Source organism: Leptodactylus fuscus, chromosome 5 (genome assembly GCF_031893055.1).
Source record: "Leptodactylus fuscus isolate aLepFus1 chromosome 5, aLepFus1.hap2, whole genome shotgun sequence".
Lineage (NCBI taxonomy): Eukaryota > Metazoa > Chordata > Amphibia > Anura > Leptodactylidae > Leptodactylus > Leptodactylus fuscus.
Genome location: NC_134269.1, coordinates 49359106 through 49384674, shown reverse-complemented (window position 1 = coordinate 49384674; position 25569 = coordinate 49359106). Strand labels below are relative to the sequence as shown.

General features: G+C 43.5%; 2 protein-coding genes across 2 annotated transcripts in view; one reads left to right on the top strand and one right to left on the bottom strand.

Annotated features, from left to right (window-relative positions):
• Window positions 1–12976, top strand: part of FRMD5 (FERM domain containing 5) — a 53596-nt gene extending 40620 nt beyond the window's left edge. Inside the window, exons 9-14 of the mRNA XM_075273164.1 lie at window positions 2244–2307; window positions 5144–5235; window positions 5325–5399; window positions 5989–6057; window positions 6466–6572; window positions 9245–12976. Of these exons, the coding sequence (XP_075129265.1) occupies window positions 2244–2307; window positions 5144–5235; window positions 5325–5399; window positions 5989–6057; window positions 6466–6572; window positions 9245–9792 (955 nt within the window). The 3' untranslated portion in view covers window positions 9793–12976. The remainder of the gene's footprint in view (window positions 1–2243; window positions 2308–5143; window positions 5236–5324; window positions 5400–5988; window positions 6058–6465; window positions 6573–9244) is intronic.
• Window positions 12977–19099: 6123 nt separating this feature from the next.
• The window catches only part of WDR76 (WD repeat domain 76), a 30533-nt gene continuing 24063 nt past the window's right edge, over window positions 19100–25569 (bottom strand). The window contains exons 13-16 of the mRNA XM_075273149.1: window positions 24553–24770; window positions 21416–21568; window positions 20758–20811; window positions 19100–19600 (exon numbers count right to left, since the gene is read on the bottom strand). Of these exons, the coding sequence (XP_075129250.1) occupies window positions 19318–19600; window positions 20758–20811; window positions 21416–21568; window positions 24553–24770 (708 nt within the window). The 3' untranslated portion in view covers window positions 19100–19317. The remainder of the gene's footprint in view (window positions 19601–20757; window positions 20812–21415; window positions 21569–24552; window positions 24771–25569) is intronic.

The window sequence follows — 25569 nt, the reverse complement described above, 5'->3', positions numbered from 1 at the left end:
ATGTGAAGTTCCCTTGAAATCCACCTTAGATTTTTCTGATTCAGAAAAAGTTTGTCTGAGCATACCCTGAACGTACAAGCTATTCCCTTACCTATGTATATTTATATTGCACAAAGGGTTGTTGGTGATCAAGGCCAGCCATGTTGTAGGATCTTTATGATGCTTGCCGTTCAGCAGTTCCCCATAGAATAGGCAGCATATTGTTGATGCCAGTCACATTGTGTGGTTAGGTCAGATGCTCTTGTGCATTTTTATCATGCTATTGTGATGGCACAGGGCAGGGATCGGTGACTCTATGCAGGAGGCACACAGTTTGAGTCTCGTCTTGTATCCTGTTCTGCAATGTGTCTTGTCATCTGTGTCTGTGTTATCTTCTCCTTCCTAAAGTCCTGTCGCACAGTTTTTGACCACTACCCAAGTGGAGTCGAGTCTGGTTTCATAACATTGCTGTGTTTTCCTGTATTTCGATGCATATGTTAGCATATACAGTATATTGTTATTAGAATGATTTTTACGTCAGATGTGTTGTCCTAGAATAGAACTGTAACTTATTATCTGCTCAGCCCTACATCATTGTCCATGTTAGATATCACCAAATTGGACAGATCTTACTGTAATAAGTGTTTATACTATTGTATCAGAAATATATTATCTATAATTATATGGATGACAAAGTACCTGGTTGTGATCAACACTGGTATTAGGGAGCCTTCACAGGGAGTTTACGCTCGCTCATTCTGAAAGTAAAACTCGTTCAGAGTAAGCGGCGTAAAAAACAGACTTGAATGGGTGCCGGCATACGCGCGTATCACATTGAAAGCAATAGGTAAAAATGCCTTCCATTGATTTCAATGGGGAGCACGCGTATGCTGGCACCCATTTAAGTCAATGGGATCTGTTTTTTACGCGCACACTCGGAGCGAGTTTTACGTTCAGAATCAGGCAGCGTAAGCTCCGTGTGAAGGCTCCCTTAGGGTGCATGCACACTACGTAACGCCGGGCGTGTATGAGAGCCGTACACGCCGGCGTTACAGCAGGGCTGCCGAACACTTCCCATTCACTTCAATGGGAGCGCTCGTAAACGCCGCTGTTACGAGCGCTCCCATTGAAGTGAATGGGAAGTGTTCGGCAGTCTGCTGTAATGCCGGCGTGTACGGCTCTCATACACGCCCGGCGTTACTCAGTGTGCATGCACCCTTAGAGTGTAATATTTATTGTAGAGTAGTGAAGGCTATTGTCTACATTCCTGGTGGTGTAGGGTAGTAAATGGGTTAATTTCATGATACCTAGTGGGTCTACAGCTTGTGTTTGTGTTAGCATCCCTGGCGATCTAGGGCAGCAAAAGGGATCAAGTCAATATCCTTGGAGTCCATGTGTTTTTCACATGGTGTCCGCATGAGTCTTGTGGAGAGTAACGTACTTCAAGAACGACATTTCTCTCTGCATGATTTATGTGGACACTGCATGGAAAACACACGGACCCCTTTATAGTCTATGGGGTCCCAGTGCTTTCATTGCTCAGCGCTTTTTAATGCGTTCAGTATTCTGTTCACGGGGGTCCCCAAATGGAATATGGAACGCAGATGTGAACCAGGTCACAGACTACGAATTTCAAAGTGGGCTGCTTTGTTTGCAAAATCTGAGCTTTTCTGCATCTCTTTGTCTCTGCTATGTGTGGATGAGATTAACCAAAATTAGAAGCTGCTGTGGCAGACTGGGGTACGTGTTGGCCTTCTTATTCAAGTAATTGGAGTTGTGCTGCAGCCCCATCCACTTAATAGCAGCAGTTCCAGGGACTTCCTATTACTTGAGTGGTAGCAACCTTCACACACCGGCTGTCCATTGCACATCTTACTTGTGTAAGGCCCGGGTGTCAGACATATCACATATTCTGATCCTGTGGATAGGTCATCAGTATGAAAAACAGGTTAGGACCGTAAATCCCATTTAATAGGATTCATATTTAGGTTTAATACAATTTTACAAGCACCGGTGGGCCAGTCACTCACCACATGGTACTGCGGGTGAATTTACTGTGATGCTATCTATTGTTAATTCAGCTACCTGTTCAGCTTTCATCCAACTCCCCCCCCTCCTCTCCTATGTCGCCCTCCACGTCTTTGTATGCTAATGCCATCTCCTTGGTCACACTATGCACTCGTTCTTGTCATACGTCCTGTCGTTCTGTTCTTCCTTGTGAAAGTCTTTGTGATTTTTATTTCTTTTTGTTTGTTCTGTTTCAGGAGTGATGCCACAAAAATGAAATTTGAAGGAAAAACTTTTCATTTATATGTGAGAGAGAAGGAGGTAAAATGTCAATATATACCCTGACAGACTGGTATATACATATGGACTGGTATATATACTGGGTGACTAGATGATGTGAAAATCTACATATATATACACTAACTGACTGGAATGGTTATGACGCTTGATGAACACAACGTAGGGGCTGCGAGCTGAAGCTATATATACCTTTACTGAATGACTGATGTGTATACATACAGAATGGGACAGGTATACACAGCAACCCGAATACTTTTATTGCATATGGCCGTTTCAGCATACATATCGTTTGGACGTATTCCTGCTTAGTATATTGATTAGGTTAAGAACTGGACCTTGTGTATTTAGGGATTTTAGACCTTTCCGACCTTCCAAACCACCCAACATTACACAAGGAAATGTAACATTATTGTGAAAGAATAGTGAAACCCTGTCATTGGAGGGAGAGGTGAGTAAGAAGCTGGCATAGGATATACTCACATTTTTCTGCAGGCTGATTTTTGAGGCTTTTTACCCCTCAAAATCTGCCTTATCAAACGCGCCTCAACTCTCCCAATATTTAGAATATTCAGTTATTGAGATTCTTGTCATTGTTACTATTTTGCTCCTGGTGGTAGAAAATTCTTCTTGTATACTACACATTACAACCTGTTCTCACATTCCCTAATAGCTCAATGTGTTATCAGGTTGATTCCCAATTGAAAGGTCACTGTCTCAAATAGAGTATCAACCACAAAGAAGATTTCCCAAGAAAAGAGAAACCTCATCATCTAGCTTATTGATAGCGGTATGAGAGTTGGAAGAATACAAAATGAAGTCCGTCCATCCATTCAAAAGTCAAGAGGTGATGTCAGGGCAAAATATCGGGGCCAACAAGTCAGCTTATCACAAGGTCCATCAGTTCTGGTATGACAAACATGGTAGTAGAGGTGGCTTGTATGCTTCATAATAGTGAGATCACAGACGTCCATGCAAGCCAATTGGTTGCACAAGTCTGGAATGGTGGCCTGAAAAAAGTTGTAGAAACCTTCACTTCAGTATTGTCATTGGCTCGAGTTGGCAAAAAAGTGGACAGTAGAAGATTGGAAACTGGTAACTTGGAGCAATGAGACAAAAGCCAATAGACTGGGCTCTGATGGGTGCAAATGGATCTGGAAGAAACAAGGGAAAAGGGGCTAACGGATCCATAAATTGATGGAACAGATGGAAGAAGCCTTATGATATGGGGTTGTTTCACAGCCAAGGCATTGGACTTCACCAGGATCGATGGTGGTTTCAATGCCGAGCTATATCTGAGTACCCTACATGATGAGTTACTTCGTACACTAAAGTACTATAGGTATGGTAGTGTTCCAGCAGGACAATGACCCGAAGCATACATCCAGATTAGTGAAGAAATGGTTCAGAGACAATGAAGTAGAGGTGTGGGATTGGCCCCCACATTCCCCAGACCTCAAACCAATCCCACCATTGTGGGAAGAGTTGAAGAAAAACCTGTATTTGTACCCAAGTGAGTCAACCAGTATGCACTCTGCACACTGGGAACGTGTAGAAGAGACCGGGGATCAGATTTTGGTTGAGACCAGGTTGAATGTGCTTGAGAACATCCCCAGAAGGACTTGGACAGTGTTTGAATGTCAAAGGTAGATTTACAAAATAATAAAAACTTAAATTAGATTTTTAGGAGCACAACATAAACAATACAGTCACATGACCAGAATCTGCATAACTCCTCATATGCTAAATAGTTACATTTATGTATGAGATAGCCAAGAGGATTGTCTATAAAATGATCTTACATTGGAAGCTGTAGTGGATGGTGAGATCTGGAGTCTGAAAGTCAAAAGCTCAAAACATTGTTAGTCTTTTTCTCATTAGTATAAGTCAGTAGAAATCGGAAAAAGACAAGACAAAATCTCATCTTAAAACCTTCTAATACTCAGTAATATCACTGCATTACAATGACTCACTACAAACACCTATGGGGTGTTTTCTTCCATAGAGGAACATTGAGGGGCCTTGTCTTGCAGTCTTGCAGTATTGCTGTGATTTTACTGTAGCAGTCAAATATCACTGTGGGGTTCTAGTCTAAAGCAGGTCACGCACATGAAATATTTATTGGCAGATCATTGGCAGATCCAGCTTATTCTAGTCTGCTGTTAATCTTGTACGTTTGAGGCTTAAGATTCTCCATAGATTTCACCAAAATTAAGCTTGATCTGACAAAGATCTGCAGAAAATTAGAGGGATGTTAGTGAGGCACACGTATGCCGTAAGGCCCTTTTTTGCACCAAATGTGTGCTGGAAGACTCGGCTTGGCTGATTTACTAAAACTCGTACCTGGCGTAGGTTTCCACTCTGACGCTGGGGCCTATTGATAAATCTCGGCTCCTGCACCAGTTCACTATGTGTATGTCCCTAAGTGCTCTGGTAGTGACACCGCTGCTGAGTGAAGTATGAGTGAATATGGCTGGTAGGTTGTCATTTTTGTGTAACAGTTTTCCTATTGGTCCAGTTCTTATAACTTACCATATAGTAATACGGATAAGACAAGCCACACTAAAGGCGAGCCCCTATCACATTATCCACTTCTATGCTTTTAGTGTACTGCTCTCCCGCCTTCATATCTGGAATAAACATTGAATTCAGAGTGTGTCTATTCATCAGTCATAAAAGCCCTATATATACCAGTCAGTCAGGATATATATAATGTACATGGGCAACCAACTATCAGATAGCGAGGCTGTCAAATTTTAGGCCCTTCCCTTGTCAGGAGTGACATGATTTGACAGCATTTGTTCTCTCTGGATCCATGAAATGTAGCTTAAAATATACATTTAAGTGTCTGTCTCTGTAGGAAAAGCGCTTGGTGCTGACATTCCTGGCGCCCACTCCTGAGGCCTGCAAACACCTATGGAAATGTGGCGTGGAGAATCAGTCTTTCTACAAGTCAGTATTCTGCTTTGTGATCCGTGCAGGTCTTGTCCTCCTCTCACATCAGAGACCTTCTCACCACTTTTTTTGTCTTCTCTCTGCAGACTTGAGAACTCCAACCAGGTGCGCACAGTTTCCAGTAGTAACTTGTTCTTTAAAGGGAGCCGCTTTCGATACAGGTAATTCGAGAGTTAAGTGATTTGTGGTTCTTCTGAAGCTGTCCATGCAGGTAATAGTAAAGCTGGGCAGGGAGGTTGTTCCCGCCATCTTGGAGAACTAAGCACAGATCTTCTGTGGGTGTAGACTTGCTCCAAGCCTTCTGTGTCTTCATGTAATCCCAGACAGACTGGATGATGTTGAGATCAGGGCTCTGTGGACGCCATATCATCACTTCCAGGCACTCACACCAAATATTGGGATTTACATTTCTCATTTGTTCAATCTGTACATTTTGTTAATTGACAAAAATAAACCAACACTTCTATTTGTGAAGGCTTTTCAGAGCGGACACCTGACAGACCCCATTACAGTCCGTGGGCTCCTTCACTTTCTGTTGGTGTCTGCTATTTTAGCAACCTGTCCTTCTGGCCCTCTGATGGACCAAAAGAATGGCACCTGATGCTAGTAACAACCTACCGTCACATGTTCTCAACTCCACCATCTTTTACCACCTCTTCATGGTTTTAAGTACATTTTGTTCACTACTCCTAATACTTTGAAATCTTGTTCATGTCTTGACTTTTTTGAAAATGCTACTTGTCCCCCTAGTGGCAGAGTTGCTAAGGAAGTAATGGAATCAAGTGCCAAAATCAAGAGAGAGCCTCCTGAAATTCACAGGTACTTAATATTTACCACCTTCCGTGGCTTAAAGGGGTTGTCCAGTGTTGAGGAGCGTCAGTCCAGAAACAGCGAGCACCCGTCCTCTCCATGGGCTGTGTCTGTAATGCTGCTCACCCTCATTCATATCAAGAGGGCTGAACTGCAATTCCAAAAACTATGGTGCTGGTTCTGTGAAAAAAGTCCATATACATTATAGCACACAAACTATTGTTGACTTGGGTAAGCTAGCCACACAAATGTGATATATTGGTCAGCAATAAGAGAAGCAAAAATGATCTATAGGATATATACTAGCCATGACTATGAATGATTAGACTTTGCACACAGTTTCAGTGACCGTCTCTAACATGTGCTGTTACATATAAAATACAACCTTACTGACACACCTTGTCTTGTGTGGTGCAGAGCGGGGATGGTGCCAAGTCGTAGCTGCCCCTCAATCAGCCATGGACTGAGGTTAAGCAGTGTTCCCCGGACACGGAGGCGCGCTGTACACATATCCATCATGGAGGGTAGGTATTATATGTTTGTTGTCCATAAATCTACCCCTAATGCTATATCTTCTCTCACTGCCTTCACATAACCCTGAATAAACATGGCCGGCACTTTCTATCATCCAGGCCAGGAGATATCACTTTTGCAGGCATCTGTACACCTTTACTAAGAGGACAATAGGTCCTAAGATACAGGTGTCATGGCTGTCACTCATAGCGTACATTGGGGCGGATTTATCATTACTTGACTTTAGCTAGCTAGTACCAGATTTATGACCATGGCCCATGCTGGATGATAGATTTGGCACAATTGTGGATACTTTTATTTATCCTCATGTCACCTCTTGGTTGGCTTATTTTATTTTTGTTTCATCCTAAGCCACAAGTGTGAGGCAAAAAGAGTGTAAAACACTTTCTATATGCGGTGCGGTTCTATGTGCACCAGAATTCTGACACGTATGATTAGTAAATGTGCTGAGCCTAAACAAATAGCAAAAGGAAGTCCATTACTTCTATGGTTTTAGTTCAGACAGCTATATCGCTTAAAGGGAACGTGTCATCGAAAAATGGACAATTATTTTGGTTCAAGTTTTATGTTAAACATATTTTTTTTGAAAATTTTGGTGACTTTTTTTTAAATTTCCATGTTAATATTAATATTTTTTTTAAAAATGTAAAAGTCCTGCAGTTTTGACTCTGACCGCTAGTCCAGTTAATATGCTGAGACTTCCTGTAAGAGAATTGGATGCAACAGTCACCTCACATAGCGGCACACTGACAATGGCAGCTATCATATTTATGTGGATAAGACACAGAATCCATCAGTTACAATAGGAGATGTCATGACTTCTGTACAGGTCACTGAGCATGCCTAGAAAACTCTACTATACAAGTCAGTAGGGCCTGCACAAACCGTTGTGTCTATGGTCCATCTGCAGGAGAAAGAAAGTCATAATCTGTTTTAGGTTTAGTGGCAAGAGTTGGAATGGCAAGATTTTTAGGATTTTTCCAGACACGGATAACATGGAAAATAAAAAATTCTTAAAAATACGTTTAATATGGGATTGAAACAATAGGTCATTTCCTGGTGACTCTTTCCCTTTAAGTAAGTGCCTGCGTATGCAGGAACATTTCTAAAGTATATCCCACAATGTCCTGATTTAACATTGTTTATAACACTATACTGTTTGCATCCTTCATGACGTATTCTACTTTGAAGGTAGATTTGTTCACCTATTTTTCACATGTATTCAAATCCCGGCTCTATTGATTTCAGTGTTGCTATACATGTGATGTGATACCTACTTTAGATAGAGGCCACATATTGAGGGAAAAGCTGTGTTTTTTTGTTGCAGATATTGCTGAGTTTTTTGTTCTGATTTTAGCCAAAGTCCGTAGTGGATTCAGCAGGACACAGAAGTGGAAGAGCTTCCTATATATTTCTCATTCCTTTTGGAAAAAAAAATTCATGGCTCAAAAATGCGGCAAAATCTGCAGTAAAAAACCGCTTTTGTGCAATGTGTGGCCTCAGCCTCATGTGGATTTTATATGGCGTACACGGGTATCCCATTATTCCTATATATAGTGGGAACAGCACTTTCCACATTATTATAATAAGTTTGGGAAATCCTGGCATTATATAAAGTTCAGAATAACATCACAGATACTAAAGAGTTAACCATACTTAGAAATCCTCTTTATCTGGACATTGAGTGTGTGAATGAGGCCATACGTCTGGGAAGTGGGACAGTGTCTGTAAGGAGAAGGAGTGCTAGATGACAGCTGGGCAAGGATTCTCCTGATTCTGCTCAGTAGTAAATATACCGGTTCCCAAAATAGCGTCCGGGAGCCACAAGCTTCACCTTGTATGTCAGAGCATAGCGAGAGGGGAGGTGGAGAGATACAGACAGGAGATGAGGAGAGATAGAAGCCGAGAGAGAAGAGAACTAGAAGGTTTATAGCAAGTGTCTATAGAGGGAAGGGGCGAGAAAAGGTGTGTGGAAAGAGACAAGCGTAAGGAAGTGAGTGCAACCAAATATCAGGACTATCCTCCATTCATCATGGTCAAGTGTCTTATCCGTATCAAAACCAAAGTGAATGTCCACCTGCGCATGATCAATCACTGTTACCGCGATGTGAAGATTCGGGTGCTTAGCCTGGGACCTCGGCTGTTGGGTAGAGCACTGGGGGCATTACCCCTCTTCCCAGCTCTTACAGGAGCATTCCCTGTGTCTGCTAAACCACCTGCAACTGCTAGAGAAAGTGGATTACCAGGGGACGCTGGAGGGGTCCCTGCACCAACTAAACCTTTGGTGAGAGAAATAGGACTAGCAGGTGAGTATCAAAACGGGATCCCAGGCAGTCCTTCTATGTATGCTCATGTGTAGGCAGTCCTTGTACGTGTGGTCATGTATAGACCGTTTTTATATGTATACTCATATGTAGGCAGTCCTTGTCCTTGTATGTGTGGTCATGTGCATGCAGTCCTTGTACATATGCTCATGTATAGACTGTTTTTATATGTATGCCCATGTGTAGGCAGTCCTTGTATTTGTGGTCATGGGCAGGCAGTCCTTGTACATATGCTCATGTATAGACTGTTTTTATATGTGTGCTCATCTAGGCTGTCCTTGTACATATGCTCATGTGTGGTCCATGGTCTACATTATTTTCACTTCTTCTTTCGGCAGGCCTGGAATCTCTTCGTGATAGCGCCCACTCCACCCCTGTGCGTTCTTCTGACAACATTGATGCTTTATCTCCTTGCACGTCCCGGGAGACGATCATCAGCGACGAGGCGTACACTCCTTGTTCCAGTATCCTTCCTACTCCTGTGTGTGAATCCAATCTTGAGTTATCCATTGGGCAGCAGGTGAATGGCACAACTTGCAGCACCCAGGATGAGGAGAGTGACCTGGCTGCTCCCAGCATTCCTGACCTGGAGATACCTCCACCAGCTCTACCTGGGCCCGAGCGAGCAAGTCAGCAGGAACCTGAAGCGGAACAGGCAAATAAGTTTCTCCAGAGTGTTCTGCGGCTGCTTGCCGTCACTCTGTGTCTTCTCTTGGCATTACTGTTGTTGCTGGTTATATTGGCAGAGTCTGACCTGGAGTTAGCATTTTTGAGGGACATCAGGTTGACCCCTGAATTCCAGCAGTTTCATTATCAATACTTCTGTCCTCTGCGTCGATGGGTATCATGCAAACTACACCCTCTCATTCGCCTCATTGACTCTTGATGTTCTGTGCAGTGGCCCTCATTGACTGTGAGGAGTGATGTCTTCCAGTGTCCTCCCCTTCTCACCCCTGTCTTGTCTCACAAACCCTTCATGGTACAAAGGTTTTCTGAATAAACCTTTGTTTAGGGTTGTTCAGTGTGAATGGGTGGATGAAGATGAGAGAGGTGGAGGGTACCCCAAGACATTGCATGGGGGTTCTGTAGCCACTTTAAGCTCTGTAATGTCACACCCATGTATGCTATATATGGGTCCAGCAGGATTATGTTTCCTCAACTCCAGAAAACAGACTAGGGTTTCTACATCACATACAAGCCTCCTGCTGCTACACTCACAGCCCGGCACAGGCCAGGAATGGACGCTTGATAGCAGATATACTGCAAGCTTGCAAACTATCAAACCCTGATGCAATTGCCAACATGACCTGAGCGGCTTCTGTATAGACACAAGTGGTCTAGAATAGGAACCCGGGGCAAGATGGATGACCTTGAATCCTGGCTCAAGTGTGCGCCATATTTATTAAGATTTACACTGTTTTACTTGATAATTTTGAGGAGCGTTTGCCAGAGACAAGTGGAGTCTGAAAACTCGCCAGATTAATTCAAGGGGCTAGCCATTTTATCAGGCCGGATCTCCTATGCATAAGATAGGACTGCTGGCTATGTCACCATGAGTTGCAGTGCTCTCTTACTGTACGTTAAAGGGGTTCTCCGGGGCATCATAAAGCTTTATTACTAATATACACTGTGGTGTAGATGACTGACTCCTCTTTCTCAGTGAACCTGCGGCCTAAGTAGAGGGGAGTTGGTAACAACAGTCAGGGCTGCTACCAGGGAGGCAGAGGAAGGAGTCTTCAGCCTCACTAGCTGCCCCCCATAGAGGTAATACATGGGGCCCCGGAGGACCGAGGAGTATATTACTAATAAAGCTTGTATTATTCCTTGGATAACCCCTTTCTATAGCAGCGGTTGTGGTCACTATTGCAGTGTTTCATAAACTTGGATCGGACATCAGTTTAGAAAAAGTAGATAACCCCTTTAATGGTATGCGCCATTATTTTGTCATAAACTATTGAGCCAATTGGTGGCATAAGGAAAGTGGCTAACATGTCGGCAAGATGTGCCAAGTTTACAGCAGGCCCCACCGTGGTCAGATTGGTGCAGCTCCCCCTAGTGTTATGCGGTCTTAGTTTGGGATTGTACTGATAAGCTTACCCAGGTGGTGTAGGGGCTCAGTGCTGGGGAATGGGAGCCGGAAGACATTTAATAGCTTACAGTACATTGCTAAGGGTTAAAGAGGTTACTCAGTTGTGCACATGAAGACCCAAGCGGGTATCTGCCATCTGTACCCGTTAGCACTGGTGTGCCTAACACTGGCCCAGTCTAGAGAGTACCAGCTTCCAGGTACAACGAAGAGTAGCAATAGCTGAGATAACTCATGGGCACTGTCTAGTATAAGTAAAATCTGATGCCCGCTTGGTAGTCATTGGGTGGCAGCACATACATAAGAGTACTTTACACCACGTCATACATGTTCTTATACTGTAGAGCTTCGTCAATGTTATTTCAATCAGGGGTCCAATAATGGTCATTAAATAACATGCAGCTGTCTGTCTCCACTACCGCATGTGGAACATTCACGCTGGCCATCATGCTTAGAATATTTGCTTTTAGAGCGACATCTGGAGGCTAAATGTAGGTACTGCACTCAAACCAATACATCCTGCAATTACGTTTCTACATAGGATAAGAAAGCCCGTAAATACATTATAGATCATGCCAAGCAGTCCCTACAATGACCAGGGATGAGGCCATGTATATAGCCCTCTAATGGTTTACTTACAAGTCATGGTCATGCACTTTGCAAAATCACTACAAAACTTGCAACATGATGGTGAATTGTGAATATACCCGAAGGCTCAGTTTACAATAATGGCATTAGGTGAATTTATGTAGGAAGAATCCATAGCAGAATCTACAGGGTCCGCTCCTAGTCACATGTAGGTTAACCCATTATAATACAGTAAAATGTGCCATAGTTTACATGAGACTTTGGCAATAGGCAGAAGCATGCTACAGATTTTCATTTGCTAGATGGGAATAAGGATTAACGTCACCCTGTTTGCTTCCATTATTCTCCATACATTAGGTATGGATTTAGGATTATTCTGCAATGTGCGAATATACTTTTATAGAGTTCTCCCTTGTGTATGAGACAATATATGATATTCCTGTTTGTGATAGAGACCCAGGCCCTATAAGAGAGCAGAAATCTGACCACGCTGGATTTGTGGGTAACCACGTTCATGGTCATTAGACTGGAAGCAAAACATTTGTAACCTTATAGTGTAACTAAACTTTCTTTTCATAAATCCAATTCTGTCACTGAACAGATCTGTACAATAGAGCTCTATGGAGAGGGGAGGGGAGTAAAAGGAGAGCACCTCAAAGCAGAGAGATATCCTATAGAGACTGTTCTTTTCCACAACACCGCTGGGCTATCAAGAATTACTAACCAGCCAGAATTGACTCATTTAATGCTGTATATTGCTTCATATCGCTGTCTCTTTCCATTCCCTCTCCATAGACTTCATTGTAAACGGAGACTAATTGTGTAAGGAGTATGGACAGAATGAATCAGAAAGACACAGGCACTTTCCAGTAGTGAAGTAGATTACAAAGTTTGTTCCCTTCCCATGAACTATTGAGTTAAGAGAAAATAAAAGTATACTTACACTTTAAGGTCACACTGCCGCGAGGCTCCATGGAGCCCTACCCTAAATGCTATCACACATATTCCTAGCAGAGAGATGGCACCCTCAGTTTTACAGAGTTTAATAAGGGGACTGGCATGAGCCGGGGCTGCAGCTACAGAATGGTAGTAATAAGCTATATATGTAACTGTATGGGAGGTATATACTGCACTGCTGAGAAGGGAGATAGCTATAGGTCCTAGAGAGTGATCGCTCCACTTTATATCATGTTTTATTGGGTATTAGGAGGTGGTGAGAGCGCTGTATCATGATACATGGGAATGAGCAAGTGCAGCCCTGTCACCTGATACCTGCACATTATGGGATAGAAACCGCTCTGTGCCCCGATGTCTGTGTATTAGGAGGAGGTGAGAGCCCAATGTCTGTGTAATAGGAGGTGGATAGCGCTCTATGTCCTGGTGTCTGTTTATTAGGAGGTGAGAGCCCAATGTCTGTGTAATAGGAGGTGGATAGCGCTCTATGTCCTGGTGTCTGTTTATTAGGAGGTGAGAGCCCAATGTCTGTGTATTAGGAGGTGGATAGTGCTCTATGTTATGATGTCTGTTTATTAGGAGGTGAGAGCCCAATGTCTGTGTATTAGGAGGTGGATAGCGCTCTATGTCCTGCTGTCTGTGTATTAGGAGGTGATAAGAGCTGTATGGTATGTCCTGAGGTGAGAGCTCTATGTAGATGTCTATGTAATAGAAGGTAAAATCTCTGTGTGTTGGGTGCGTATTAGAAGGAAGTGATGGCTGTATGTAGAAATAATAGTGTATTATATGGGGAGTGCTCTCTGTATAGTGATATATTTCTGATGTTCTCTACTCCAGTCTTAATCACGTCCTCGGCTGGTCCGTGACGCACCTGAATTACTAAGAGGCTCCTGTGGATCAGTCAGGAACTGGCATAGTTTTCTGGAGGGAATTTGAGTAAATTTGTCAGGTTGGGGGGGTCTTGGATCTGCAGTCACCCCTTCTATGTACAGATCTTTGTGTATTAGGTGGGAGGTGAGAACTCTGGCCCAGATTTACTATTGTCGTTATGACTAGACACTGATGTACACATGGATCATCTTTGGCGCAATGTGGCTCATCTAGTTTGGGTTAAAAAATTTTGACATTGGTGTGAGTGGTCCGAAAAAGGGGGCACAAATGTGACAGGATGTAATAAAATGCACCCAAATAGTAAACCATAAAAGTGTAACCTCTGGCATCGGGCACTGTGATAAATGTGTATTAGGAGGTGTTTCTATGTACTAGTAGTAGATGGGGGCTCGTGTATTAGGACTGGGTGACGGCTTAGTGAAGTAGTCTCGAGAGGAGTGGTGGTCTCTATTAAGCTGTGTATCGGTGAGACTATATATTGGATAACTGAATGGCGACGTGTCACGTGTGCCTTAGTACGTGATGCAGACACCTGCCAGGACGGGGAGCGGTGTGTTCCTTCTATCTATACATCAGAAGAGCGGGGTATATGCCGTGTCTGTCCCACCATGTGTTTTATCATCTCAGTCCATGTTACTAGGATATGTGTCCATAAGTGCTGCATTATAAGGTGAGGTATAGGGTACCGAGAACTGTATAGCATACAGCAGTCATGTATATGGCCAGGCTGGAAGAGCTATTCCGTATAGATGCGTATTAACCATTTAGTGTCCATAAAGGAATGACTGTTGTGGTGTTTTCCCCCTGCACCCCTAGTTGTTATGTTGTGCTTTGTAGCTCCATGCCTGTACCATCCTCAATGGACCTTCTACCCATTCCCTGCACAAGTGGGGATCGATTTGCCTCCAGACATATTATTGTACCTTACTTTTGTATCGCAGAGACTGTTTCAAGGTTATATTTTAAGAAAATAGTATTATTTTGTTATCAAAATTATCTTTACTTTTTTTAATTGCTTTTTAGACTTTGTTTTGTTGGCGTGCTACGTGTGAAAATAAACCGGAGAAGTAGAATTGTAGTGAGTTATAGTCACAGAGCAACTTTATGGCAAAACGAAAATCCAGGCAGCCCAGAAACTAAAGGACCTTACCAATGCACAAGGCAGAACGAGGCCCCGGGGACGGGATGGTGGGGGTTACTTATTAATGCCAGAGACCAGCCCCAGCCAGATGGCATATGTGCAAAGAATACAGGTGCCCACAAAGCAGCAAGGACTCCTGACCGACACACTGATGTGGCCAAGCTTGGACTATGCAATACAAGTCAGGACCGTGAGCAAAGGGCACATTGGAAAGATTCATCTGCATAATACTGAGCCGAGATGCCATGAAATATATATTATATATATATATATATATATATATATATATATATATATATATATATATATACTGTGGTGAGGTGAAGTGCTCTGTGTGCAATGTGGTATAGAATTGGCCCTTAAATGGAATCTGTCACCAGGACGGGCACCTTTATGTTTGGATCTCATTATAATGACCCGGGGGCCAGATATTGCCCCTGCCCACCCCCACTGCAAAGACCTGACAACAGGCTGAAACCTGATAACACGTTACTCTCCTTAGAAACAGGAGGAGCCCGATTGTGAAGGCGGCCATACTCCTCACTGATTCCTATGGGACTGGATGAACGTCTTATCGGTATGAGGCTTCCTCACCTTCTCCCAATGACATCTGTTCGTTGAGAGACGGATTGGGCAGTTGGATCATGAGGCTTCATTGCACACAACCATGAGTTCTGTCAATGTGCTAACACACTGACCCATTCATTGCTATGGCTTCATACACACAGCTGGGTATTATCACAGGTCCAGATATACAGCAGTGAGCATGGGGGCCGGTTTGCAGACACGGGCGACACATAGATGTTATCCATGTACCGTGTAATCACAGCCTGGTCTCACACACACCGTCATGTACAGGAAGCCTTAGGCCTTATTCACACGTCAGTTATTGTAGGCCAAAACTAGAAGTGGAGGCTACGCAGAGGTAAGATATAATGGAAGCATTTACACCTGTTTTATGTTATTGACCCGCTCCAGGTTTTTGCATACGATTACCGATGTGTGAATAAAGCCTTACTCCATTATCCTCATTCAAACCCTATACCAGGCTGAGCATGCGTGTGTAATGTGGGGGTCGGAAGACGTGGCTGCCAGGTTTAGGTTTCATACACGGTACTATAATGGGGAGAGTCTCTCCTAGAAGTAGTGCTTTTTGGGGAGAGGACCTCACTTATATGACGACCAGTATAAAGCAGCACAAGTTGTCAGAAAAACCTGTGTAAGAAATTGGGTGCTAGACTAGAGGTAGCGAAAGTCCCTGTAACAGGCTGAATCGGACCTCAGTCACTATAGAGCCCAGTGTATTTGGGTGGTCTCTGACTAACTTAATGGGAATATATTGAGTACATTTATCCTCAGTTGGGCATAATATATAGGCACCTGTCCTGGTCCTGCATTCCCTTTAAGAACTGTGAAAACAGCATTGGTAACCAACCAGCACATTACTTTCTATAAAGAAGCCTTTAAGTGACTTAGGAACTAAAGCCACCCAGATGAAAGGAGCCATTTTATATCCTGCGCCATTATTTTACATTCCATTGTCTTCTCCTCCTCCTCCTCACGCATAGCGGGTATCTATGCACTGTCCATATCGAGCAATCCCGTCTGATCTTGTGCCAATACTGAACAGACAAGCTCCGATCTGACAGATAGGTAGCGGTAGAATAGTCATATCCACAGTCTGGTGAAATCCTTCTATGCAGTTTCTTTCTAGAAACATTTGATTTTATTCTGGTGCTGAGTTGCTTTGTGACTGTATCGAGCATTATATAAAAAGCTGCCATACCGGGCACCTCCCATGGCTGTCTTTTTGGCATAGAGAAGTGATCATGTGTTTTCCTCATATCTGCCCGTTTCCTGTTCTGCGCACATATAGTGCGGTCGAGCATGAGTCAATAGACCGCATGACGTATCTGCCGAGGAAACCTACTGCAACTGTGAATCTTTAGGCTTCATAGACAAAAAAAATAAAAAACGACGTCCTTGTGCCAATACCAAGTCATGTTCTCCACTACGCCTCCCATGTGGTATGGAGGAGTCACATGCGTAATAGTCCAGATGGTGGACAGTATTTTTTAAATAATAAAAAAAAAAAAATTCTAAACTGCTTGGACTCTGTGTGATTTATTCCATACGCTATATTCTCCTGACCTGCGCACCCCAGCGCTTCAACACACATACATTTATATACTTGACCAAAGTAAAAAAAAAATCACTAACCATTAATACAGTATAAAAATGCCACCAAGCACTCATTGGCGCCTTCATGCGATTTTACATTAAAGATTACCTGTCATGTCCACTACAATGTGGCATGATATTTACTGCGGCAACGCGGACAGTATGCGGAGTATAGCGTATTATTGGTGTTTAAAGTGTGTCCCAGGCCCTGAGATATCAGTAGCCAAAACCAACGGCACTACATACCTGCAAGACTAAGGGTATGTTCACACAGTTATTTTGTAGGCTGATTTTGAGGCGGAATCTGCATCGCATGCATTTCAATGAGAGTCAGTAGCAGTTTTTTTGCAGATTTTTTTTTTCATATACAGGGAAAAAAAGCGACATTATCAATCTTCAGGTGGATTCCACCTTAAAAAAAAAACAACACAAATCAATGGGAGGCAGAAAAACCGCTAGTGTTTTTTTTTTGTTTTTTTTTTAGAGAAGTTTCCAGGTCCACATAGTGTACTGGAGCAAAAAAAATGCAATGAAAACTGTAACAAAACACGTGCTATATGAAAAAAACGTTTCCTAATTCCTGAAGTAGATTTTTTTCAGCTTGCAAAAAACTGTTGAGCATACCCATTGTTGGCTGAATCCATCTCACTGTCAGCTCTGCTGCAGTATATTCAGATTCCAGGTACTGGGTTGGCAGGAGGTACCGTATATACTCGAGTATAAGCTGAATTTTTCTGCAGTTTTTGTGCTGAAAATCCCCCCTCAGCTTATACTCGAGTCAAGCAAACAAAGAAAAAAAAATTGTGGGGGGGGGGGGGGGGGGGGTCTATGACCAGCTGCAATAGTAATGTATAGAATCTCCCATAAAATAGTGAAAAAAAGCTTTAAAAAAATATAATAAAAGAATAAACTAAATAAAAGTTCTAAATCCCTCCTTTCCCTAGAATACATATAAAAGTAAAAATTGACTGTGTAACACAAACACATTAGGTATCCTGTGTCTGAAAGTGCCCGGTCTACTGAATATAGGGGATCTGCAGTGCTCCTGTTCCGTCAGGAAGGGGTTAATAGGAGCACTGCAGATACCCTATAGTCAGCCAGACTGAATTCCAAGTGGGGGAAAAAAACAGTCCTCAGGGAAGAGGCAGACAGACAACCAAAACACCCCCTCCACTTTTCCAGCAACTACTGAACCCAAAAACCATTTTAATTTTTGAAATTTTCCAGTAGCTGCTGCATTTCTCCCCCCTCGGCTTACACTCGAGTCAATAGGTTTTCCCAGTTTTTTGTGGTAAAATTAGAGGCCTCGGTTTATATTCGAGTATATACGGTATGTCCCGACTTCAACTCTGTGTCCTCCAAATACAGTGATAAAACTTCATCATTCGGCCTCTGTATCTGTTCCCAGAGTCATTTACATTGCGCCTGCTGCTTGCTGAAGCCTTCAGGAGCAGAGACACTGAAGAAAACAGCAGGGGAGCAGGATAAGGGGAGTACTAGATTTCTTTTTTTTCCCCTATTTGATCCATTATATTGTGGGCACCTGTAGGGGACTACTGTGGATGGGGACTATATATTGTGGAGGCAACTGTGGAAGGGGACATTATTATTATTATTTAGGGACACACGGTGTCAAGGCCACTATAGAGGCATTGTACTGTGTGGCCACATGATTTGTCCCCCTTGTAGTCCTGTAAAAGTTAGGACGTATGGGTATATAACACATACTTTGTGTTTGTGCAGGCTGCATACGGACATTGGTGGTCTCCTTTAAAAACTCATTGAAATGAATGCGTTTAAGAGCTGACCACCGGCAAGCCATCGCCTGTCCAATTTCCACAGGGTAAGTGGAAATTGGACAGGCGGAAGAAAGCAGTGGAAGAAAGCAGGAGGAGTGGAGAGGTAACGCATTTGCTTCAATTCTGCCAATCCAGCTGGATAAGTAAAACCAGGGAGACAGCCAAGGGCTGCAAACGTTAGTGCCAGGAGCTGCATGCAGCTCTTGATACTCCGATCCCTTCCATCTACTACCTGCACAGTGAGAGTTGATCCTCCCACTGCCATGACATCCCCCATCCTACTTGACCAGCAACAGCAGTACTCAGCGGGCCCCCCTCCCCCATATCTATAAAAGTGACCTACATGACAGAGGTAAGTTGTTCATGACAGTAATGTGCTCAGTTACATGGTGGTGGTAGAAGTTGAACTGCACTGAAGGAAACCATTTCTACACAATCATTTGATAGAAAAAAAAATAATTTACTCGCATAGAATAAATTGCATAAAACAATGACGAAGACTTTAGTAGAACATGTGCACCTATAAGCAATTTACCTTTTATTGTTAGGATGCATAAAAAAAAAATAAAATTAATAAAGCCACTTTACAAATAGGTTTTTATAGGGACTGCGAACAAGACCGTGTGTCTGAGGTTCCCAACTACAAATCTTTCCATCTGTTCCCTCCTCCATGTAGATGTGTACAATAGATGATGGCAGGATCGGACTACCTGGGGTTCAGTGCAGTCTATAACGTATAAATATAGAGAATATAGGGATTTAATAAGGCTCCTATTCCAGAGATTTGCCTTCTTCAGGTGGATCCAATCTGTTTTTCCATTTCTTCCACACCCCCACTGTTCCGGCAATAGTCCCTGCAACCAGCAGGTTTCTGGTGGGATGGAAGGCGAATGTAAAAGTTCTAGCAGGGAGATGGCTACTGGATAATGTATGCACAAGCTGTCCTTTCACATGGTAAATCTCTATTTTGCGCTGGGCCATGAAACATTGGCCAAAGCAGTTTTCTTGCTTAGGGTCCCAAAAAACTGGTAGAATGTTTTTTTCACCTTTAATTCTGCAAAAGAGAAGGAATCAGGTGAGGTTTCCTGTGCCTTACAACCAGTGCCGTCATTGCAGAAATTTGTATTATTTTTGATGGGCAAAGAGACAAAAATAGGATAAAATCTTGAAAATACAGATCCAAGACTTGCAAGAGTCCAGCACATAACTCATTTCTGATGCATGTTTTTTTCCCATAGGTACATGGCTGTGATCTACCAATATAATATATGGAGAAAAACCTACAGGCCCTCCTGCACAGGGGGCATATGCTTAAAGTGGGCTGAACCCAGTCCTGGAGACCCAGACTCTGAACATCACAGTTCCTGCATCCCCTTGGTCTATTGTCTCCTACTATAAACATTAGGTGACAATGCAGCCAATGTCATTTGGGGACTCCTAGAATCATAGGGAGTCTGTGCTTCTGGACCAGATACAGTTTTGGAAATCCAAACAATATATGCTCTGTATTTTCTGGCCTGTGTGCAAATAGCACCCAACACTGAGTGCACAGGGCTAGGGGAGGAATAAGTTCACATAGCAGGCAAACAAAGCAGCATTTCTAAAGCAATATATTTAGGAAAATTCTTCAATTTACACAAAAACTGTGCTGAAAAACTAGGCTTATACTCGAGAATATACAGTAGTCATTACCACCATTGTGTGTCTGCATCTTCATGGTAACACACATAACCATAGTGTTGTCCTATAGTCATACTCCCTATTATCATACTGCCTTCTATTTGTCTCTGAATCCTTAATATATACAATATGTACAAATATAGTACATGCAGTAGACCAGCAAACGGTTTTAATTTCAGCAACACTGGAACAAGAAAGCCTTGTATTGTAATAGCAGAACCCTCACCAACCATGTGTTAATGGCAGTGTACAGAGCCTGAAGCAGATAGCTCCATACACATTGCGGTGGTCGTGTTCCGCTACTGCAGCTCAGCTTACATTCAATAGAATGGGAGATAAGCTGTAACACATGGCCACAGCACATTATACAGAGGAACCTGCTTCTGGCTCTGTACACTGTGCAAAGCCTGGCATATACTTATGGTTTATCCTAAAGATAGGTCATCAATATGAACTCTTGGATAATCCCTTTAAAATGAAGCCAAAATTCCATCAGCATTCCATTGATTATTATAGAGGACAATATATTACCTAATTTTTGTGAATGGATACGTAGTCTGCGCAAAGCCTCGAATTCTAAACACCCTACAAAGACAAAAAATAAGCCACACTTCAGCATTAAATACATGGTGATAAAGTACATAAGTAAAAGAAGACAAGCAAAGGAAAAACAAGAAGCGATAGAAAAGGTAAGATGAAGACATGGACTATATCATAGTGGGACTATGACAGCAGCATGCTATAAGAGTCACTGGTGGCTGAGCATGTGCCATATGGAACTGGATTTCTATTATTCACCACCATATTACAATCACGTTTTGCACTGCGACCACACGGACAGTCATTAGATGCAGTTTTGCACATTGTGATCTTCATGTCACTAAAGCGGCTGTCCATCCGCCTGTTATCGGAGGGTTATACAGTATTAGGTTTTCCCATGTACTCCTCGGAAATGAATCTGCCATCGCTCCTCAAGTTGACTACAGACTCTGACTGGTTCCCTTATAAACATATGTAAGGAGAACCCACAAATCTTATGGATAAAGTCAGTATCAGCCTTGCACAGGTGTACACCGATACTACTACTGTTGCTATGTAAAAGGCTGCGTCATCCTAATGCCGATCAACAGTTCAGTGAGGTGTTATACCGTGACTGGTGAAAGGGGGCGCCGATCTGTGCGCAACTTACCTCACGTGTTGATCCAGAGAACAGGTGAGGACGCGCTTTCCTGTGCGTGGAGAGAAAGCGGCTGAAATGACATCTTTGTTGTGCCCTAGTAAGCTTACCACCGGCTGGGTCATTTCCGCATTAAGCATTCGTACGTCATAGATATAGGCCTGGCTGTAAGAAAGTCATTACACAAGATATAAGACAAGTATTCAATAACATACAGAACCTGCAAAGGGGATGGGATTCTGGCTAATCCCATCCACACATTGCAGAAGAAAAAACCTGCAGCGGAAAAGCTGTGATGTAAAAACACTTGCTGTAAACCGCAGCATGTCGAATATACCTACGGAAACTGGGGCATTTTCCATATAAGTACAGTAGGGGCAGAAAGTCCGCAGAGGAAGAGTCTGGAAAATTGCAATGAAAAATTCTGCGGGAAAATCAGTGATGCGTTTCCGCCACAGTTTTTCCATAGGGTTTCCTCTGCTGTGCTTCGCTACGCGGAGCCTGAACCTCAAGTTGGATTCTTAGCAGACAAAAAAAATAAAAAATACAGGCTGCAGAATAAAATTAATTTAGAAATTTGAATAAATTTATAATAATGTAATAAATTGTGCAATGTAAAAATTAAAGGTGAAGTCTTAAAGGGGTTGTCCCGTCACAAGGATCCTATCTATAATGCTTGTAAATGTGGATGTAAGACTTTTCCTAAATACACTGCTTCAGCAAAACTGCTTTGTTTGGCCACTATCTTACTTTATTCATTTTTTTGTGGCCACAGCCCTGACCTAGCTTCTCCTGAGTCAAGTGATGTATCTGCCTGCTCTCAGGGGGAGGGAGGAGGGGCTAAGTGCAAGGGAGCGAGCCTGGAAGGGGGGGGGTAGTTTACCCTTTGGGGGACAGGTGAAGTCAGCAACATCTCTATGCTTCTGCCCTGCATGAAGCAAGTAGCGGCAGAAGCGATGCTGCTATTCCCGGGGGGGAGCGGAATAGCAGCATCGCTTCTGCCGCTGCTGTCTTCATGCAGGGCAGAAGCATAGCGATGTTGCTGGCTTCACCTGTGCCTCCCCGACATCCGCTGTAATAGGTGGATGCTGGGGACTGTTAGACGCCGGCACAGGCACATCGCTATGCTTCTGCCCTGCATGAAGACAGCAGCGGCAGAAGCAATGCTGTTCCGCTCCAGGGTCACATATACAAAGCCAAGCGGCGAGATGCCGCCGGCCCTGCGTGCAAGCTCATACACCAGTCTAGCCTTCACAATGCTAATACAGACCCGCAGGGTGTCGGGTTTGTATTCGCATTGTGAAGGGTAGACTGGTCTATGAGCACGCACGCAGGGCCGGCGGCATCTCGCCGCTTGGCTTTGTATATGTGACCCCGCCCACCAATGACGAGACAAAGCCGGAAGACAGAAGATTTTAGAGGAACGAAGACAGGTAAGTATGCGACGTGGGAGTACCCCTTTAAAGAGAGTCTGTCATCAGAACCCAGGATATGGGCCCAGCTCTGCAGATATACTGATAAGAGAGGCGTTTTGGTCGGTATGTGAATGAGCTCTTTGGTGTAACCAGGGCATTGCTGTTTCTCCCATGAGGTAAGTGGCCAACCAACTTATATGGGGAGAACTGTGTTTGATTCCGGTGTCCCTGACCTATCTATCTGCTGGTTGATATGCAGGGTTCTAGCGACACACTCCCCTTAGGCTAAGGCACTACATTGCGGAAACGCAGCTTTTTCTGTTGCAGATTTTGCTGCGTTTTTTTGAGCCAAAGCCGGAAGTGACTACAAAAGGAATGGGAAATAGATATCAAGTGTCCATACTTCTCCCTTATGCTCAATCCACTTCTGGCTTTGGCTCAAAAAAACGCTGCAAAATCTGCAACAAAAACAGCTGCATTTCCGCAACGTGGGGCCCTGGCTGTAAGGTCTATTTTCTGTTGTGGGTGGAATAGTCCGCCCATGCTACTTAGTACTTTGGTTATGAAATCTCCTGTTGCCATGCAAATAAACATGTAAGATGGTAATAAGTTGATAATCTTAGGCCCTCCTCTTCCTGCCTATCTGGGCCAAGGTAAGTGCGCAGGCCGACACTGGAGTGTGAGGCCACAAGTCTGTGACTGGCCGTTCTGCAGGAGACTGCACCCATATTATTATGCTCATGTAAAAATGAGCTTCCACTTGACATGCTAAACAGAGGCACATAATGGCATAAAATATACAGAAGAAAAATCAGATTTTTGCCATCAAGTCCAAAGTTGAGCCTGGAGTTTCTGTAGTAGATTGCTATGGATCAATATGCAGATAAGAATCAGCATGGAGCCTCTCACCGGTGCAGAAACCATTGCAAAATAGGACAGATGCTTTTTTTTTTCAGCTTTAAAGGGGTATTCCCACGTCGCATACTCACCAGTCTTCACTGCTGTAAAATCTTCTTTCTTCCTGGTTTCTTGCCTCATTTGGTGGGCGGGGTTTCACAGGCAACCTGCCGTTTAGCTCCGCCCCAAATTCACGTGTAGCTCCGCCCACCCATATTGGACTATGAAGTACAGGCAGCAGCAGCAACTCCATTCTGTGTTACATACATAGACTGCCTGTCTCTGCCATAATGAACACAACTGAATTAGCTAGCCTGATAACTGGGAGAACAGAAGAAATGAAAGCAGCTCCTCTCCTCTATCTGCTAACAGGACCTAGGTCACTTGGTGTAGACACAGGAATAGCTAGATACACAGGCTCACTCCCTGCACTTAGCCCCTCCTCCCTCCCCCCTGAGAGCAGCAGATACATCACTTGACTCATGAGCAGCTAAGTCAGGGCTGTGGCCACAAAGAATTGAATAAAGTAAGATAGTGGACAAACAAAGCCGTTTTGCTGAAGCAATGTATTTAGGAAATGTCTTACATCCACATTAACAAGCAGTATAGATAGGATCCTTGTGATGGGACAACCCCTTTAATGGGAGCGTCACTTGACAAGGACTGTGGCACGGAAAGTGTGTCAAATCACTCAATGTGAACATGCTCTAACAGCTAGCTATTTGCTGATTCTTACCTGAATAGCAACAAGATTTTGATTTCCGTTTTCGTTTGCACCCTAACACCCAGAAAATGCCCATCCAGGTCAATACAGGAGGAGCCCTGGGACAAGCTTACCTACTTCCAGTCACCAGACAGTAATCCCTTCGGAGAGGATGCACATTCACAGAACGGACATATCTCAAGCTCAGCTGACCACAAACGTCGGACGTATTTGTCGGAGTCCTGCAGTCCACCACTGAAAGCTTTGAATCAAAGTGACTAAGTATAAAGACAGAGCTATTACTGGTCAGGAAGTCAAATGAGGAGGCAAGACAGCTTTCATCGCGGTAAATCTACAGGGAGAAACCACAAAGGAGCAGTGTGTAAGGTAAGTTGTATAATAACCAAAGTTAATACTCTACAGTGAGAAATGGCTAGATGAACTTGTAAACCCTTGTAGATTGCCATCTGTTGGTGTGTGACCTCAGGCTGACCATGTTCAGCTAAATCCATTAGCCAAACAATCACACAATGGTCTAATAGGTAGTCGTGTAAAGAGAACATTATACCAGATACACACAGTAAAATATGGTGGTGCATTAGAGACATGAAAGGCCTGGTGGGCTACATACAATTTACTACTATTCGGAATACTTCATGGTTCCCCCAGCTATATGGCCTCTAAGGTTAGGAGGAGAGGAAATGGGTTGGATTAAGACATACACTGAGTGGCTAAAAGTCATGGGTAGGTACCGGATGCGCCGTTAAAAGCGGGTCGCCCCTCCACGAGCCCTGATAAATGCAGCAAGACAACGAGGCATGGACTCCACGAGGTGTTGGAAGAGTTCTGGAGGGATATTGATCCACACAGTCTGCACTGCAGCCCAAAATTGGTCCTGTGTAGTTGGCGCTGGGTCCATGGAGCGGACACTGGTATCCACAGTATCCCATAAATGCTCTATGGGGTTGAGCGGGAAGGCCAATCGAAGGTCGTGAGGTCACTGGTGTGTTCATTGAACCAATCCCATCTCGTGTCACCAACAAGTGATGACATGTTGCATTGTTTTGTTGGTACACAGCATCCCCACCAGAGGACTCCAACACCAGACAGGGGTGCAGATGGTCTGCTATAAGTTGCACGTATCGAGCACC